Raw genomic sequence first — 15,969 nt, 5'->3', positions numbered from 1 at the left:
TAATGGGATGTATCAAGAGAGGAATAGATTCTCATGATAAAGACATAGTTCTGCCCTTATACAAATCCCTGGTCAGACCACACATGGAATATTGTGTACAGTTTTAGGCCAGTGTATAAAAAGGACATTGTGGACCTCATTACAATGTTCAAATACCTGAACGGGAGGTACAAGGATATCTCCAAAGGTCTTTTTATACCTAGGCCTGTGACCAGGACAAGGGGGCATCCTCTACGCCTAGAGGAGAGGCGATTCTTCCATCAACATAGACAAAGGTTCTTTACTGTAAGAGCAGTGAGACTATGGAACTCTCTGCCGCAGGAGGTTGTTATGGCCGACTCTATGTACATGTTCAAGAGAGACCTGGATGACTTTCTGGAGAGCAAAAATATCACGGGTTATGGGGATAAAACATTTATTCAATTCTTAAAGGTTGGACTTGATGGCCTTGCGTCTTTTTCTGGCCTTATATACTATGATACTATGATATGCATGTACATAGGGGCAGTATTATAGTACTAGCAGTCCCTGGGTCCATAGGTTTGTTCTTAAGTTGAATTTGTATGTAAGTCGAAACTGTATACCTTATAATTGTAGTTCCAGACAAAATTATATTTTGCCCCGGTGACAATTGAAGTTTCAAAATTTTTTTGCTGTAATTGGACCAAGGATTATCAATAAATGTTCATTACAGACACATAACAGCTGTTCATTGCAGTCTGGGACTCTAGTAAAGCATCCAGAGAGCTGCACCAGAGGTCACAATGGGCAGAGGGGTCCGTCTTTAACTATGGGTCGTCTGTAAATCGGGTGTCCTTAAGTAGGGGACCGCCTGTACTTATATTCTTGTACATAGTGGGCGGTATCATAGTAGTTATATTTCTGTACATAGGGGGCAGTATTATAGTGCTTATATTCTTGTACATAGTGGGCAGTATCATAGTAGTTATATTCCTGTACAAAGGGGACAGTATTATAGTAGATATATTCTTGTACATAGGGGGCAGTATTATAGTAGTTATATTCTTGTACATATGGGCAGTATTATAGTAGTTATATCCTTGTAAATAGGGACAGTATTATAGTAGTTATATTCTCGTACAGAGGGGGCAGTATTATAGTACTTATATTCTTGTACATAGTGGGCAGTATCATAGTAGTTATATTCTTGTACATAGGGGGCAGTATTATAGTAGTTATATTCTTGTACATAGGGGGAAGTGTTATAGTAGTTATATTCTTGTACATAGGGGGCAGTATTACAGTAGTTATATTCTTGTACATAGGGGGCAGTATTACAGTAGTTATATTCCTGTACATAGGGGCAGTATTATAGTAGTTATATTCTTGTACATAGAGGGCAGTATTATAGTACTTATATTCTTGTACATAAGGGCAGTATTATAGTAGTTATATTCTTGTACATAGGGGGCAGTAGTATAGTAGTTATAATCTTGTACATAGTGGCGAGTATTATAGTAGTTATATTCTTGTACATAGGGGGCAGTATCATAGTAGTTATATTCTTGTACATAGGGGCAGTATAACAGTACTTATATTCTTGTACATAGGGGGCACTATTATAGTATTTATATTCTTGTACATAGAGGGGCAGTATTATAGTAATTATATTCTGGTACATAAGGGGCAGTATTATAGTAGTTATAGTCTTGTACATAGAGGGCAGTATTATAGTAGTTATATTCTTGTACAAAGGGGGCAGTAGGGGGCAGTATAACAGTACTTACGGTATATTCTTTTCACCTAGGCAGAAAAAAGGCTAGAATCGGCCTGTGCAGCAGATAATAAATATGAATACCTGGTTGGCTGCTACATGGGTTCAGATAATTTCCACCACTAATATGGTCTTGTTTGTGCCCTGTATTGTAGTCAGCTGTAGGGTCTGTGTTACTTATTATACAAATGCAGTATTATGCAGTAGTGGTTTCTGGGAGGTATTTTATACTCATCCTCATTGCTACATATGGTGTAGTCACTGCTGCTGTAGATTTCTTTGCATTCCCCTTTGTGAATATTCTTAACTTTTTTCCTTTACAACTAGAAGGTCAAAAAGTCAAATTTACAACTCATTGTAGATTCTTCTAATTATATATTAATCACCGTATATACTAACATATTATTTCTGGGTTTAGAAGCAAAAGACGTCAAGGAGCCTCCCACCAAGTTGGAAGATTCAGAGGTAAATGACTTACAAAGTTCGTTGTTTTTTTTTGCACAATTTCTGCCATCATTGATCATCTGTTACATGCGCTTTACTACTTTTGTTGTTAGAAACTATATCAGTGGTCTTTAGCTAAAGCCAAGAAAGAATCCGATAAAGGAAATACATCCACTATTTTCATCTTATCTGAAATCAAACTGAAATTTATGAAGTGACATACAGTATAATTATATAAATCTGAGAAACTGTAACTACCTAACTTCTTTTTCCAGGATTCCGATTCCAGTGACGAAAACAGTGGTGCTTCAGAAAGTAAGATATCTGCACCAGAATCACTATTGTATGTTTAGTACAGCAATTAGGTTAAGTGCACATGGCCGTATATTGGGCCGGAAGTTAGCCTCACAAATTACGGCGAGCTCACAGCCCGATTACCGGTCTATTGTACACTGGCACAACATGTATCACCAAACTGTGACCGAATGCGGCACAAATTATAGAGCAAGACCTATTCCTGGCCGGATTTGTGGGATGGCTGCACAGCTCTTATGGCTCGCCCTTCCTCAACCTAGCTAAAATGGGCCAGACCAGGGTACTGCAGTTTATTTAATTAGGAGCTAATAAGCATGACTTGGTCCAGCCCCTAGACAGAAAGTGCATGTACAAGTACCTAATACCTTTACCTTTTTTAACAGCTTTAGCCTTTCCCTGTTCTCACTGTGCTGCCCTCTGCATATACACACAACTTCCTGTTTCTCACTCCTACAGTCCATCCTAATAGCGTGTGCCTCTTTCTCTTACTGTCTCTCCTCACTGACAGAAACAGACATAAAAGAGGTGTGGAGCAGGATGAGTTATAATCACCTGCCGCAGCCCCTTCTATGCATCAGTGCTAAGACAGGTAAACAAAAATCCATTAAATGTTTACAGATAGCACTAAAGTAAGTAGCAGGAATGCTGAACCACTTGATAAATAACTCCCCACACTCGGGATTGGCTGTAGAGGAGAAGGGGGCGTCGCTAAGCCAAGTGATGGGTGTTTTCATATATTTAAAAAGGTCACATGGAGTAGCTGTTCCCCAAGGGTGGGGGTGGACTGCTCCTTTCCAGACCCTCCCAATAGGCAACTGCCTAGTCACACAGCACATGCTAATGAAAGGTACCATATAACATATCTTTTTTTCTGTAAAACCAATTTTTTAATACAAAAACACTGGCAGTGTATGTACTATGCTCTGTGGGGACTGGGGGGGGGGGGGGTGCTAAAAATGGGTCTCCTAGTGATAGGTTCCCTTTAAAGTCTATAAGGATGAGGGGATGACAGAAGAGGTATAAGAGCTTGTATAATGGTCCAGCCATTCTTTATAAGGGAACAGAAAAAAATAATTTAATAAATAAAAATTCTGATGCTTGACTATATATCTCCACATCTTTTTGTAGTTATAGCTCCATATACTGCGCTATATAAATAAAGGAATTATTATTATTATATACCTGTATGATATGGCTGTAATAAGGAATACAGCTATTGAGGCCTTGAGGCTGAGAAAGTCTGATAACAGTCTCACATACTATGATGCTGCCTCTTATACCAAGGGTCTTCAGTTCCAATGATTAGAATTACTGCAATGAGTATAGTGGTCTCCAGAACAGTGTGGGTGATCAGAAAAGACTGTAGCCCAACAATGAAGCTGTAAAAGTTGTAATTATGGTTTTTTTACATTTGCTTCACTTTCTCACTTTTCGGCACACACTTCTACTAGCCTGGCCCTGTTGGATCATATCTTGCTGTATGAGCTGCTATTACACACATCTTCAGCAATTTAATATTTGTGTTTTATGTCATGTTTGGCACAAGGATTCTTGAAGACATCAAAAATGAACAACATGGTGTCTGCATATATAACACAGGCATGGTATATAACAGTGGTGGCGAACCTATGGCACTGGTGCCAGAGGTGGCACTCGGAGCCCTCTCTGTGGGCACCCAGGCCATTACCAGAGAGGACTCCAGGTATCTTCCTGCAGTCCCAGACAGCCCAGGACTTGCTGTGCACAGAGCTATTTTAAAGTGACAGTGCTATCTGGGACTATTTTCTGCTTTATTGGTGTCCTCAGGTGCTGATATGAATGAAAGTTGTGACAGAGCAGGGAGTATAAATTTCTCTGGTGGCACTTTGCAATAATTAAGTGGGTTTTGGTTGTAGTATGGGCACTCGGTCTCTAAAAGGTTCGCCATCACTGGTATATAACGTTCCTCATTATAAAAACAAGGGAAAAGAAAAAGTTTCTACCAGTAGCTGCAGTTTTACATTTTTCCTTAAGGCCTCAAACAATTGAGAACATCAATCTGATAGGTTGCTACGGACAAGTTTGCTACATCTTTTTTACCTGTATTTATTTTACACTCTATTCATTTCTTTCCAGTGGATTTCCTTCGTGATCTTTTCAGCCGAACCCTGGGTATAGGAACCCCTGAAAAAGTCCTTGATGAACTGAGCCTAGAAGGTGTAGGCAGGTTCCTGCTTAGTGGTAAATGTAAGTCATACTGTGTATCCTCTACCGCATTTCTAATGGCATAATAAATGAAAATAAAATTATTGGAAATCTATTGGCTTATGCTGATTGGCCTCTTTACTGTGATGTAGGTGATGCCAGGATATCCACCTACCTCACTATAACAAGCTCAAATATCTTATTGATTGCCAAAAGTAATGACACTAAAGGCCTGTTAATGGTGGAGGTGGTGAAAGGTCCACTTTAACTTTTATTTTATTTTATAATCCTTATGTTGTTTGTGTTGCAGGTAAAAATGTAGTATTTATGGTTGGAGCAGGCATCTCAACATGTGAGTATAGGTATTTGTGTGTCTCCATCTGCTCTTATAGTATAAAATAGCATCCCCAACACAACCACCGAAGATATTAAAAGAAAAAGATCCTCTGTGCAGTTGCATAGTAAAAAAAACATATGTTCCTCAGAAGATCTTGAAATTAGGTAAATAAAACCTCAAACAAACAGCGAGGACAGAATGCAGAAGAACTGTGTGTAAACAGGTGCAATCCTTACAAGCTTCATAAAAATTAAGAGGAAAGCAGCAGCCAGATGTTGGTAATCAAATTACCTTTGGTTAATTGATCATTAGCAAGTGTGTCCACCTCTATAAAAGGATCCATTTTGATTGTTTGCTGGTTCGGACCATTCAGTCTGTAGACAAAACTTTAAAAAAAATAGTCCAAACAACTGATGATTAGATAAAGATATTGGTCCAAGTGCAGTTCAGTGGTAAAGTGGTCCAGATTTATACATGCACTAATTACTAAGTTAATAAAGTGTGTATGACCACATTACCTTCAATGGTGAAGAGTGCAGTCCAATTCTAGTATTTCACAGTCAGATTCTTTAATGACTGTCAAACCCAGATGTCATACAGTCAACAGTCATCCTGAAAAATATTTGGTTGTTGGCCCCCAGACACAAGACTGCCAACTTTGAATATACATGCAGTCGAGATAAGAACATACCTAAAGAACCTAAGTTGAATTTGTATGTAAGTCTGCTGATCATTGTAGCCTGGGACTAAAATAAAGCATCCAGAGAACTTCACCAGAGGTCACAGTGAGCAAAAAGGTCTGCCTGCAACTAGGGGATGTCTGTAAGTCAGGTGTCTTTAAGTCGCAGACCACCTGTATGTGAATAATATATTCTAAGAATTTGAATTACAATCATATTCTTTGGCACAATCGGAAAGCTGTAGGAGAGGAAAACACATGCAGCTAAACAAGCATCTGGGCTCCTTAAATAATCACTAACTTTTCAAAAACACCCGACTTATAGACCACCCCTAGTTACAGACGGAGCTCTGTGCCCAATGTGACCTCTGGTGAAGATCTCTGGATGCTTTATTTTAGTCCCAGACTGCAATGATCAGCTGTAAGGTGTCTGTAATGACATTTAATTGATAATCCTTGTTCCCATTACAGCAAAAAAATTTGAAAATCCAATTGTCACTGGGACAGAAAAAAAATATGCCTGGAGCTACAATTATAAAATATACAGTTCCAACTTACATACAAATTTAACTTAAGAACAAACCTATGGAACCTATCTTGTACGTAACCCGGGGACTACCTGTATTTAGAAGTGCACTTGACTACAATATATGCATAATATATCTTATCTTATTCCAATAGGAATCCTATTTCTGATGCACTTTCATTAATCACCTCTCCCATTCTTTTTGTAGCTGCAGGAATTCCAGATTTTCGTTCTCCAGGTAGTGGATTGTACGCCAATCTACAAAAGTACAACTTACCATATCCAGAGGCCATATTTGAAATAGGATTCTTCAAGGTAATAATTATTAAATGCAGATAATGAAGGGTAAATATAAGTAATTTGCGTCCCTTTGTTATGTAAATATGTACAACATGTTGGATTGTTTGCTGATGGCCATACACTGACTTATGTATATAAGCACTCTAGTGCATATGTTCAAAAGGTATAAAGTCATTGAAAAAATGTGATTTTGTACAAGATGTTTGTATTAATGTTGAATTCATTTCTTTCACATAGCAAAACCCTGAACCATTCTTTGCTCTGGCTAGAGAGCTGTACCCAGGACAGTTTAAGGTTAGTCCATGCCAACTTTTCAGAATTTGTCAGTAACCTATAGAAGGGAACAGGCCCTCTATGTTCCATGTGGTGCCCTCCAGGGCATTTACATGCATCTCTCACTGCATCTCCCATGTCATGCAAGATGCCGAACCCCCTATACACCTCTCCCAGTCTCTGTCTTATCTTGCAGAATGTATATTTCTCCTTTTAGGCCTTTATCTATCTTATAGCATTTTCTTCTCTTTCAGCCAACTATTTGCCATTATTTCATCAAGCTTATGAAAGAAAAGGGTCTTCTTCTCCGATGCTACACTCAGGTATTACTGCTGGTGCTACTGTTCACTCGCTGTGTACTATTCTAAGGATGTTCCTAATATTTATCTCTTCTCATAGAATATTGACACTTTGGAGAGAGTGGCCGGCCTAACCACTGATGATTTAGTAGAGGCTCATGGAACTTTCCACACCTCTCACTGTATTGGAACTTTCTGTGGAGAAGAATATCAGCTTCCTTGGATGAAAGGTACTTTATTGTTTAACACTAACAGGAGGATTTCTGCACACAAATGTCTTTTTTCTCTTCTACCCCTACCCTCCCTCTGCCCCCCACCAACCCCCATCTCACCAGTTTTATCAAGGTGGCCAAGACCTGGCAAATTTACTCCAGACTTACTCCAAACTTACTGGCACATAGGGGTCCACTGATCCAACTGATTGCAGTTTCAGGAGTCTAAATAGATTTCTGCTTGAGGGTCATAAGAAATTCCTTGTGTTTCTTCTCTGATACAATATTCATCATGGCATGAAAAATATTTACCTTTTGTTTAGAGATTATATGATATTATAGGCTCTTCTTATCTATATTGTGACTGCAAAAATGCATCTGCTATATTTATATAGTAGGTGAAAGTCATGTAATAATCATTTTGATAATCTTTTCAGAAAAGATCTTCTCTGATCTCATCCCAAAATGTGATAAGTGTAACAGCTTGGTGAAACCAGGTAAGATAGTTCAGGTGTAGAGTATTAATGTTATTTTTTGCCTTTGCCATTAAAGGACATCTATCACCAGGATTGTAAACCAAGCACACTGATATACTAGTGTGTGCTCCCTCTGGCAGGATCCACTCTTCTTTTAGCTTCTTATGCCCTCATTATTTACTAAAAAAAGCTTTTTAAAATTATGCAAATGAACCTGAGGGTCTCCGGCTCCATAGGTGTTAATGGAGCCCTTCAGGCAAATTTGCTTAATTTTTAAAGTGTGTCAGTGTGTATGTCAGTGTGCTTGGTTTACAATCTTTGATTAATAATTGGGCTTACACTTAGTAGCAAGTAGAGGTGCAGCCCAGCAAATACACATGTGTACCGTGTACCCTGAGTGTAGAAGCTCTGTTCTCCAGGGGTAATTTAGCAAGTCTATATCAATTCCACAGCGCCTAAAAGAGTTGTCCAGCAGATTTTGTAAAAGGTGTGATCTATAGAACTGGAGATACAGGCAGTGAAAGTACATGGTAGGAGCTGGATCTTTATCTGCAGCTCACATTTCTATGAGATTTATCAGAAGTGTCTAAGAGCAGAACAGTTCTAGTTGCCCATGGAAACCAATCAGAGCTCAGCTTTCATTTTATGATCAGTCGTGGTAAAATGAAAGCTGGGCTCTGATTGGTTGTCATGAGCAACTAGAACTGTTCTGTTTTTAGATACTTCTGATAAATCTTGAACCCAAAGTCTGATGGGATTCTTATATTTAATAATCATTTATATAGATATTAATGCATGATTTCTTGATATTAATGCATGTTTTTGGGTACTATATGACCTAAAACTGGGGTGTCTGAAGTGTTGTTTCCTCTACAGCCTTTAACCCCTAAGCCTAGTGACTAATCTAAGGCAAATTGTGTTTTCTCTGCTCATTTTCACATGACATGGAATGGCAATAATTCATATATAGGAAGGAATTCTAGCCTACCTAAGTTTATGGTATTTTAATGGGGTATAATCTGTTGACATATTCCCTTTCTGTTGAGAGAAAATAATCAACATGGACAAAAACAAATTTTTATTGATCCAGCTCTTGGTCGGATAAGCAGTTTCTTTATTTAGCACTTATTGAGGCATTAAAAGCATTGTCTTAGTCATGAATAAGAGCACATCGGGTGCTTGAAACGCGTTGACATAATATGGAGTGTTTTTGACAATGCTTTTAATGCCTAAATTACTGCTACATAAAGAAACTGCTTATCCGACCAAGAGCTGGATCAAGAAAAATGTGTCTTTGTTTGGTTAGTCTACACCTTGCAGCAGGGGATACGTGCTCAGGACATGTTCAAGCAACAAGTCTACAAAGAGCTGGTATTTGAAATTTTTCTCCATTAAAATATTCAACATGTCCTATTTTGCCAGAATTTCAGTGATGGAATCAGTACTAAAACCACTGCGGATGGCTTACATGGTTAAGCCCATAAGATTGTATCCACAGCAGAAGCTCAGCAGATTTTTACAGTGAATACTACCTCAAAACTAACCCAAAGTACTGTATGACCCTACAATACTGTTCATCACAAAGTATCTCTGGATTCAATCCACCATTTCAGCACAAAGTACACAACCATGGTGTAACAATGAAATCTATGTGGGTGGTCCTCACATAGGACCACACATGTTTTCATAAAGTCAGTTATATAAGATACTTTTTTAATAATAAATTAAAGAATGCAAATAAGGAGCAAAGATTAATGTCAATGTGACTTTCTTTTTATTTTTTAGATATTGTGTTTTTTGGAGAAAGCTTGCCATCCCGATTCTTCTCTGCCTTAAAATCTGTAAGTTGTTAGATATGGTATATTGAAAAGTTCAAAATGAGAACTTATCGAGGACAGGCTTCTACAATGAGAAAATATCTCCTTGCACATGTGCTAAAGGAACTGTTCCAAAAAAAGGTTGTGCCATAAAAAATATAGTTTTTTCTAAATCCAGCCCACAGTTAAAACATTTTTGTGTATGTAATGCTATTAAACAAAGCTTGTATCTTTAGTTATTTCAGGAATAAAGTTATAATAACTCGGGGGAAGAGTCAGAGACAGCGTTACTGCAGTTGCATTTGTCCAGCATCTGTTGATACCTAGATCCCCACCAATTAGCTCTACACACGGTGTACTTTGCCCCCTACATTGTATAGTGGCTGTGCTTGGTATCGCAGCTTACCCTTATTAAAGGGGTTGTCCGAGAGTTGCGAAAAAAAAATAAAGGTGGCCGGAGGGGGGCTGCTTAAAAAAAGAAAGATCTATTTACCTTCCGGCGCCCTCCGGTGTCCAGTTCTGCTGTCGCTCCGGTCCGGGCGTCATGTAAACAAACATGGCCGCCGGAGCAGCGCAGGATTCAGCTTCCGGGCGGACCCGACAACCTTACGGCCCCCATACACAATGCTGTGAATAGGCCGGCCGGAAGCTGAATCCAGCACTGCTCCGGCGCCCATGGTTGTTTATATGGCTCCCGGACCGGAGTGAAAGTAGCGCAGGACACCAGAAGGCGCCAGAAGGTAAGTGGATCTTTATTTTTTAAGCACCCCCCTCCGGCCACCTTTAGTTTTTTTCACAATTCTGGGACAACCCCTTTAACTTGAATAGGACTGAGCTGCTCAGTCCACTTGCCCGCCTGATGTAGGTTATCAGTATCTAAATCCTTGAAATAACCATTTGTCTCCCTAGGATTTCCAAAAAGTTGATCTCCTTATTGTGATGGGAACATCTTTGCAGGTGCAGCCATTTGCCTCACTTGTTGGCAAGTAAGTCTTTGTGAAGTATTTTATGTCATCATATTATTCAAAGGTAAAGTAACTTTTAGGGTGGAATTCATCTAGAGATGGCACATCAAGTATACACAAAGGGACTTCTTAGTATATGCATTGTGCCTGGGTTAAGGCTGCATTCACATGACCATGGGGGGGTGGGGAGCGTATGTACGGCCGCAAAGACGGCATGTGCGGCACCATACCTATCTGTACACAGGAAAAAGATAGGACATGTCCAATCTTTCCACGTGTTACGGGCCGTAGCCGTGCGGGCATACGTCAGTGTAAATGCAGCATTATTCTATTCCAGGTTCTGTGCGGCCATAGAATTGTGCTATAACCTGTAGTTTTCTATAATTTGTGTGTAAGCACCCCCTGCCCACTTGGTGTTAGGTGGCTGAGGGGGGAAAAAAAGTTGCGGCCGTGCAGAAAACTGGTGTACAAGACATGATACATGGCTTGTATATGTGAGACTACATATTACAGTTGTTTTCCCAAAAGAGCACTTCCATTCATTATGTTAGATATTACCTACATGGTAAATATATACAGCAGAATATGTACAATATGTACAATAGCAGGCAAGTGGACCATTGTTTACTGTGGCGATAATGTGTTATATTAACACGTGACCTCTGCAGCAGATTGCAGGTTGCAACGATCACATTATTGCTGTAGGCAGACAGATAGAAATCAACAGGGGGCCAGCAGTGGGAGCAGCATGGGATTGATGCATGAACAAACTGCATCATATGCTAACTTCAATGTGCTCTTGGTCAAATTTGCCACAGAAATCGCATCTTTATTTTGCCATGTTTAGTTATGGTGTTCTATGTTGCCATTGTTACTGTATAAAGCTCATCATATTTCCCAACATGGTTAAACTGGTTCTCAACAATCTCAATGAGTTTTGGACAATAAATAATCCTTTAATTGTACCGAGTTTTAAAAAAATAAACAAATTAAACAAAAAGTAACCAGTGTTTTCTGTCTTCAGGGTTCCTAGTAAAACCCCCCGTCTACTAATTAACAAAGAAAAGACTGGTGAGGTAGGTACATATGAAGACAGATCTCTGTTTTATGTTTAGTAACAAATATATTTAGTATCTCACTTTTCTTTAATTTGACTCCTCAGGGAGACTCATTTTTTGGACTTCTCGGTTTGGGAGGTGGCATGGACTTTGACTCTGATAAAGCTTACAGGTGAAACATTATTTTTCTTACCTTAAAATGAAATATCTTATCCTGACATATTTACCAGTTGTTTACTTGCACATGAATTGTTTATTATATCCTATACCCTGGCCATAATAAAGTATAGACCCGCAATCAGTAAACCTGTCAACTGGTCGACATCTCCTGCATGGGCACTAAGTCTCACATAGCATAAAAACTCTAATTATTGCTTATGTCTGTCTAAAGGGATGTGGCCTGGCTTGGAACCTGTGATGATGGTTGTCTTGCTTTAGCAGACTTCTTAGGATGGAAGGTATGTGCAGCTCTTTTGTGGCTGAAGAATATAAGGTATAACATTATAGTTTAGATCTCTGTCATTCTAATTTCCTTAAAGGAATTCTAACATTTGCTTTTATGCATTATGAACCAAACATACCTTGAGAATGCTGTAGCTACACTGATTGGTTTTGCTGAAAAAACAATTATAAAATTATGATAATGAGGCTCTGTTGCTCCTGTGACTGCCCCGGCGCTCTCCTCTTACCCTAATTATGCACTGCTCCAGCCTTGTCCTGCCCAGCATAAGCCTATAATATATAATCACTGTGTTCTCCCTGAGAGGCAGAAGTAATCAATCGCTGCCCCATTCCCCCAGCTGCTGTGTATGAGTCATCCAGCTCACGTGGATAAGTCCTGTCTGGACAGTTCATGCAGTTCCTGTGTATGTGGAAGTAATGTGTTTATGTACGGTACCCAGCTTTCCAAAGGTCCTGAATTTTATAATTGTGCAAAACCACTCAGTTCAGGGATTAAACAAAATATGTTTCTTCATCAGTGTTGCTACAGCATTCTAAAGGTATGTTCACAGTGCATGAAATCAAATCCTAGACTTCCTTTAAGTATATATAAAGTAGAGAGCTACTGGGGAAACTGGTAAAAATATAAAAATACTCTGGATAGCATGTTACTTTTATAGAGAGTAAGGCTATGGAACTCTATAAAAGTACAGGATCATACTTTATAGATAAAAAGATATAAAGACACATTTAGACTCCACTGATGGAAAAGATGATCTACAAATGGTATGAGAGATGACAACCATAGACCTTATTAGAGTAATTTCTGATGGACATGTTAACCTCCCCGTGTCCTTGTTAGAGATATTAGATAAACCATATGCTGCAGATGCTTCAATGATTGTTCTTCCAGATTTTTTTTATACTATGATACATATTTGACATAACTACAATGCAAATGTGAGCAGCAATCTATGTGTATTTCAGTAAATAACCACTAGATGGCAATAGATGGTGCATTTCTGACACCAATGATCACCAAACATTAGTTTAAAGGGGTTGTCCAGTTTCTGTAAATAAATGTTATGATTTTTATAAGGTTATACAAATTTCTGAAATACTTCTGTATCAATTCCTCATGGTTTTCTAGATTTCTGCTTGCTGTCATTTGATAGGAAGCTTTTATGTTTACTTCCATTGGATAAAAAAAATCATAGAAGCCAGCAATGAGGGGGAGATTTATGTGCCTTCTCTGGCAGAAATCTGGTGACATAGGGATAATGAATCTCCCCCTATGTATCAAGACCTTACATGTATCTGTGTCTCTCACCATATATGATGTATGTATGAAAGAAGCAGATATATCAGTGCCAGCAGGAGTATAATGACAGTGTAGGTTTTTTGAACCTTAACCCCTTAAGGACCAGGCCCTTTTTCGTTTTTGCGTTTTTATTTTTCACTCCCCACCTTCAAAAATCTATAACTTTTTTATTTTTCCGTGTACAGAGCTATGTGATGGCTTATTTTCTGCGTAACAAATTGCACTTCGTAGTGATGGTATTAAATATTCCATGCCGTGTACTGGGAAGCGGGAAAAAAAATTCTAAATGCAGTGAAAATGATGAAAAAACACATTTGCGCCATTTCTTGTGGGCTTGGTTTTTACAGCTTACACTGTGCGCCCCAAATGACAGGTCTATTTCATTCATTAGGTCAATACGATCACGGGGATACCAAATTTGTATAGGTTTTATAATGTTTTCATACATTTACAAAAATTAAAACCTCCTGTACAGAAAAAAAATTCTTCATTTTGCCGTGTTCTTGCGCTAATAACTTTTTCATACTTCGGTGTATGGAGCTGTGAGTGGTGTCATTTTTTGCGACTTCTGATGACGTTTTCAATGCTTCTATTTTTAGGACTGTGCGACCTTTTGATCACTTTTTATAGAATTTTTTCTATTTTTCAAAATGGCAAAAAAATGCCATTTGCGACTTCGGGCGCTATTTTCCGCTACGGGGTTAAACGCAGTGAAAAACGGTTATTATATTTTGATAGATCGGGCATTTTCAGACGCGGCGATACCTAATGTGTTTATGATTTTTACGGTTTATTTATATTTATATCAGTTCTAGGGAAAGGGGGGTGATTTGAATTTTTATGTTTTTTTAATATAATTTTTTTTTTTTTACTTTTTTTTATTTTTTTTTTTCACTATTTTTCAGACTCCCTAGGGTACTTTAACCCTAGGTTGTCTGATTGATCCTACCATATACTGCCATACTACAGTATGGCAGTATATGGGGATTTTGCATACCATCTATTACAATGTGCAGATCGCACATTGTAATAGATGGCCTAAAACATGATAGCCTCGGATCATTGTGTGATCCGAGGCTGTCATGGCAACGGATCGCCGCTCCCCGGTGACGTCACGGGGAGTGACGATCGGAGCCAAGATGGCGGCGCCCACGCGCCGCCGGCTCTTTAATGCCGCCGGCAGCTTTGCCGGCGGCGATCAAAGGGTTAACACCCGCGATCGGTGCAAGCACCGATCGCGGGTGTTAGCGACGGGCATTTGCTTCATTATGAAGCAAATGCCCGGTGAGTATGAAGAGGGCTCAGCCCGTGAGCCCTCTTCATACTCCCCCATGCGCAGTAAGACGTAAGGGTACGTCTTATTGCGCTATGGGCAGGGGCGCACCTACCATGAGGCGAGTTGAGAAACTCGCCTCAGGCGGCGCCTCCTGGTGGACGGTAGGGCGGCATCAGGCAGGTCACTCACCGCAGCTCGGCCCCTTCTGTCTGCGGCCGCCTTCTGACCCTCCTCTCCCGGACCCCCGGCTCGCCTCTCCAGTCCGTGGTCCGCCCCCCTCTGCCTCTGGCCGGCCGACGTCTCCCATCCGTGGCCCGCCTCCCCTGTCCGCGACGCGACCGCCCGCCTCATGCATCCGCGGCCCGCCCACCTCTCCCGCCACTTCCGGCCGCCCGCCTCACACCTCCGCGGCCTGCTCACATCTCCCGGCCGCCCGCTTCACCCATCCAGGGCCCGCCACTCCTGGCCGCCCGCCTCCACGGACCGGCCGCCTTCTTCACACCTGCGCGGCCCGCCAGTGTCTCCCGGGCGCACGCTTCATTCGTCTGCGGCCCGCCACCCGCCTCCGCGGCCCGCCCGCCTCTCCCAGGCGCCCGCTTCAAGCCTCCTCAGCCCGCATCTCCCGGCCGTCCGCCTCATGCCTCCGCGGCCCGCCCGACTCTCCCGGCCGTCTGCTTCACCCGTCTGCGGCCGCCGTCTTGGTAAGTATGTATTTATTATATCCTAAGATGCATATAAATTTACATGTGTATACATGTATATACACATATATATACACACACATGTATATTTATATGCATCTCTGTATACATGCATACACTGCACGGTTAGTGTGTGTTTGTATACTGTATGACTGTATATAAGTGTGTTTATACTGTATGTGTTTGGTGAGTGTGTGTATATGCATGCTATATGAGTATATATGCTGTATATATGTGTACATGCTGTATGAGTGTGTGTGTATACTGTGTCATATATATATATATATATATATATATATATATATATATATATATATATATATAATATATATATATATAGCGGCTCGCTGTATGTATTGTATGGTATATGGCGGCACAATGTGTGTATTTTATATAACATGGCGGCACGCCAATACATACAATATACATATAATACATACAGCATACCGCCATATAGTATATAATACATACAGCATACCGCCATATAGTATATAATACATACAGCATACCGCCATATAGTATATAATACATACAGCATACCGCTGTATGTATTATATGGTATATGGAGGCACGCTGTATGTATTATATGGTATATGGGGGCACGCTGTAT

At 40.1% G+C, this 15,969-nt stretch overlaps 1 protein-coding gene across 3 annotated transcripts in view; it reads left to right on the top strand.

The window, feature by feature from the left end:
• Positions 1–15,969, top strand: part of SIRT2 (sirtuin 2) — a 38,906-nt gene that overhangs the window by 11,569 nt on the left and 11,368 nt on the right. For all 3 annotated transcript variants that reach the window (XM_072137733.1, XM_072137732.1, XM_072137730.1), the window contains exons 2-15: positions 2,154–2,200; positions 2,455–2,494; positions 4,610–4,720; positions 4,989–5,030; positions 6,429–6,535; positions 6,758–6,814; positions 7,048–7,116; positions 7,193–7,322; positions 7,742–7,801; positions 9,566–9,621; positions 10,507–10,583; positions 11,587–11,638; positions 11,725–11,792; positions 12,012–12,078. In XM_072137733.1, the coding sequence (XP_071993834.1) occupies position 2,494; positions 4,610–4,720; positions 4,989–5,030; positions 6,429–6,535; positions 6,758–6,814; positions 7,048–7,116; positions 7,193–7,322; positions 7,742–7,801; positions 9,566–9,621; positions 10,507–10,583; positions 11,587–11,638; positions 11,725–11,792; positions 12,012–12,078 (897 nt within the window). In that variant the 5' untranslated portion in view covers positions 2,154–2,200; positions 2,455–2,493. The remainder of the gene's footprint in view (positions 1–2,153; positions 2,201–2,454; positions 2,495–4,609; positions 4,721–4,988; positions 5,031–6,428; positions 6,536–6,757; positions 6,815–7,047; positions 7,117–7,192; positions 7,323–7,741; positions 7,802–9,565; positions 9,622–10,506; positions 10,584–11,586; positions 11,639–11,724; positions 11,793–12,011; positions 12,079–15,969) is intronic.

The sequence above is a fragment of the Engystomops pustulosus genome, chromosome 2, assembly GCF_040894005.1.
Source record: "Engystomops pustulosus chromosome 2, aEngPut4.maternal, whole genome shotgun sequence".
NCBI classification, from domain to species: domain Eukaryota; kingdom Metazoa; phylum Chordata; class Amphibia; order Anura; family Leptodactylidae; genus Engystomops; species Engystomops pustulosus.
This window is presented reverse-complemented; position numbering and strand designations above follow the sequence as displayed.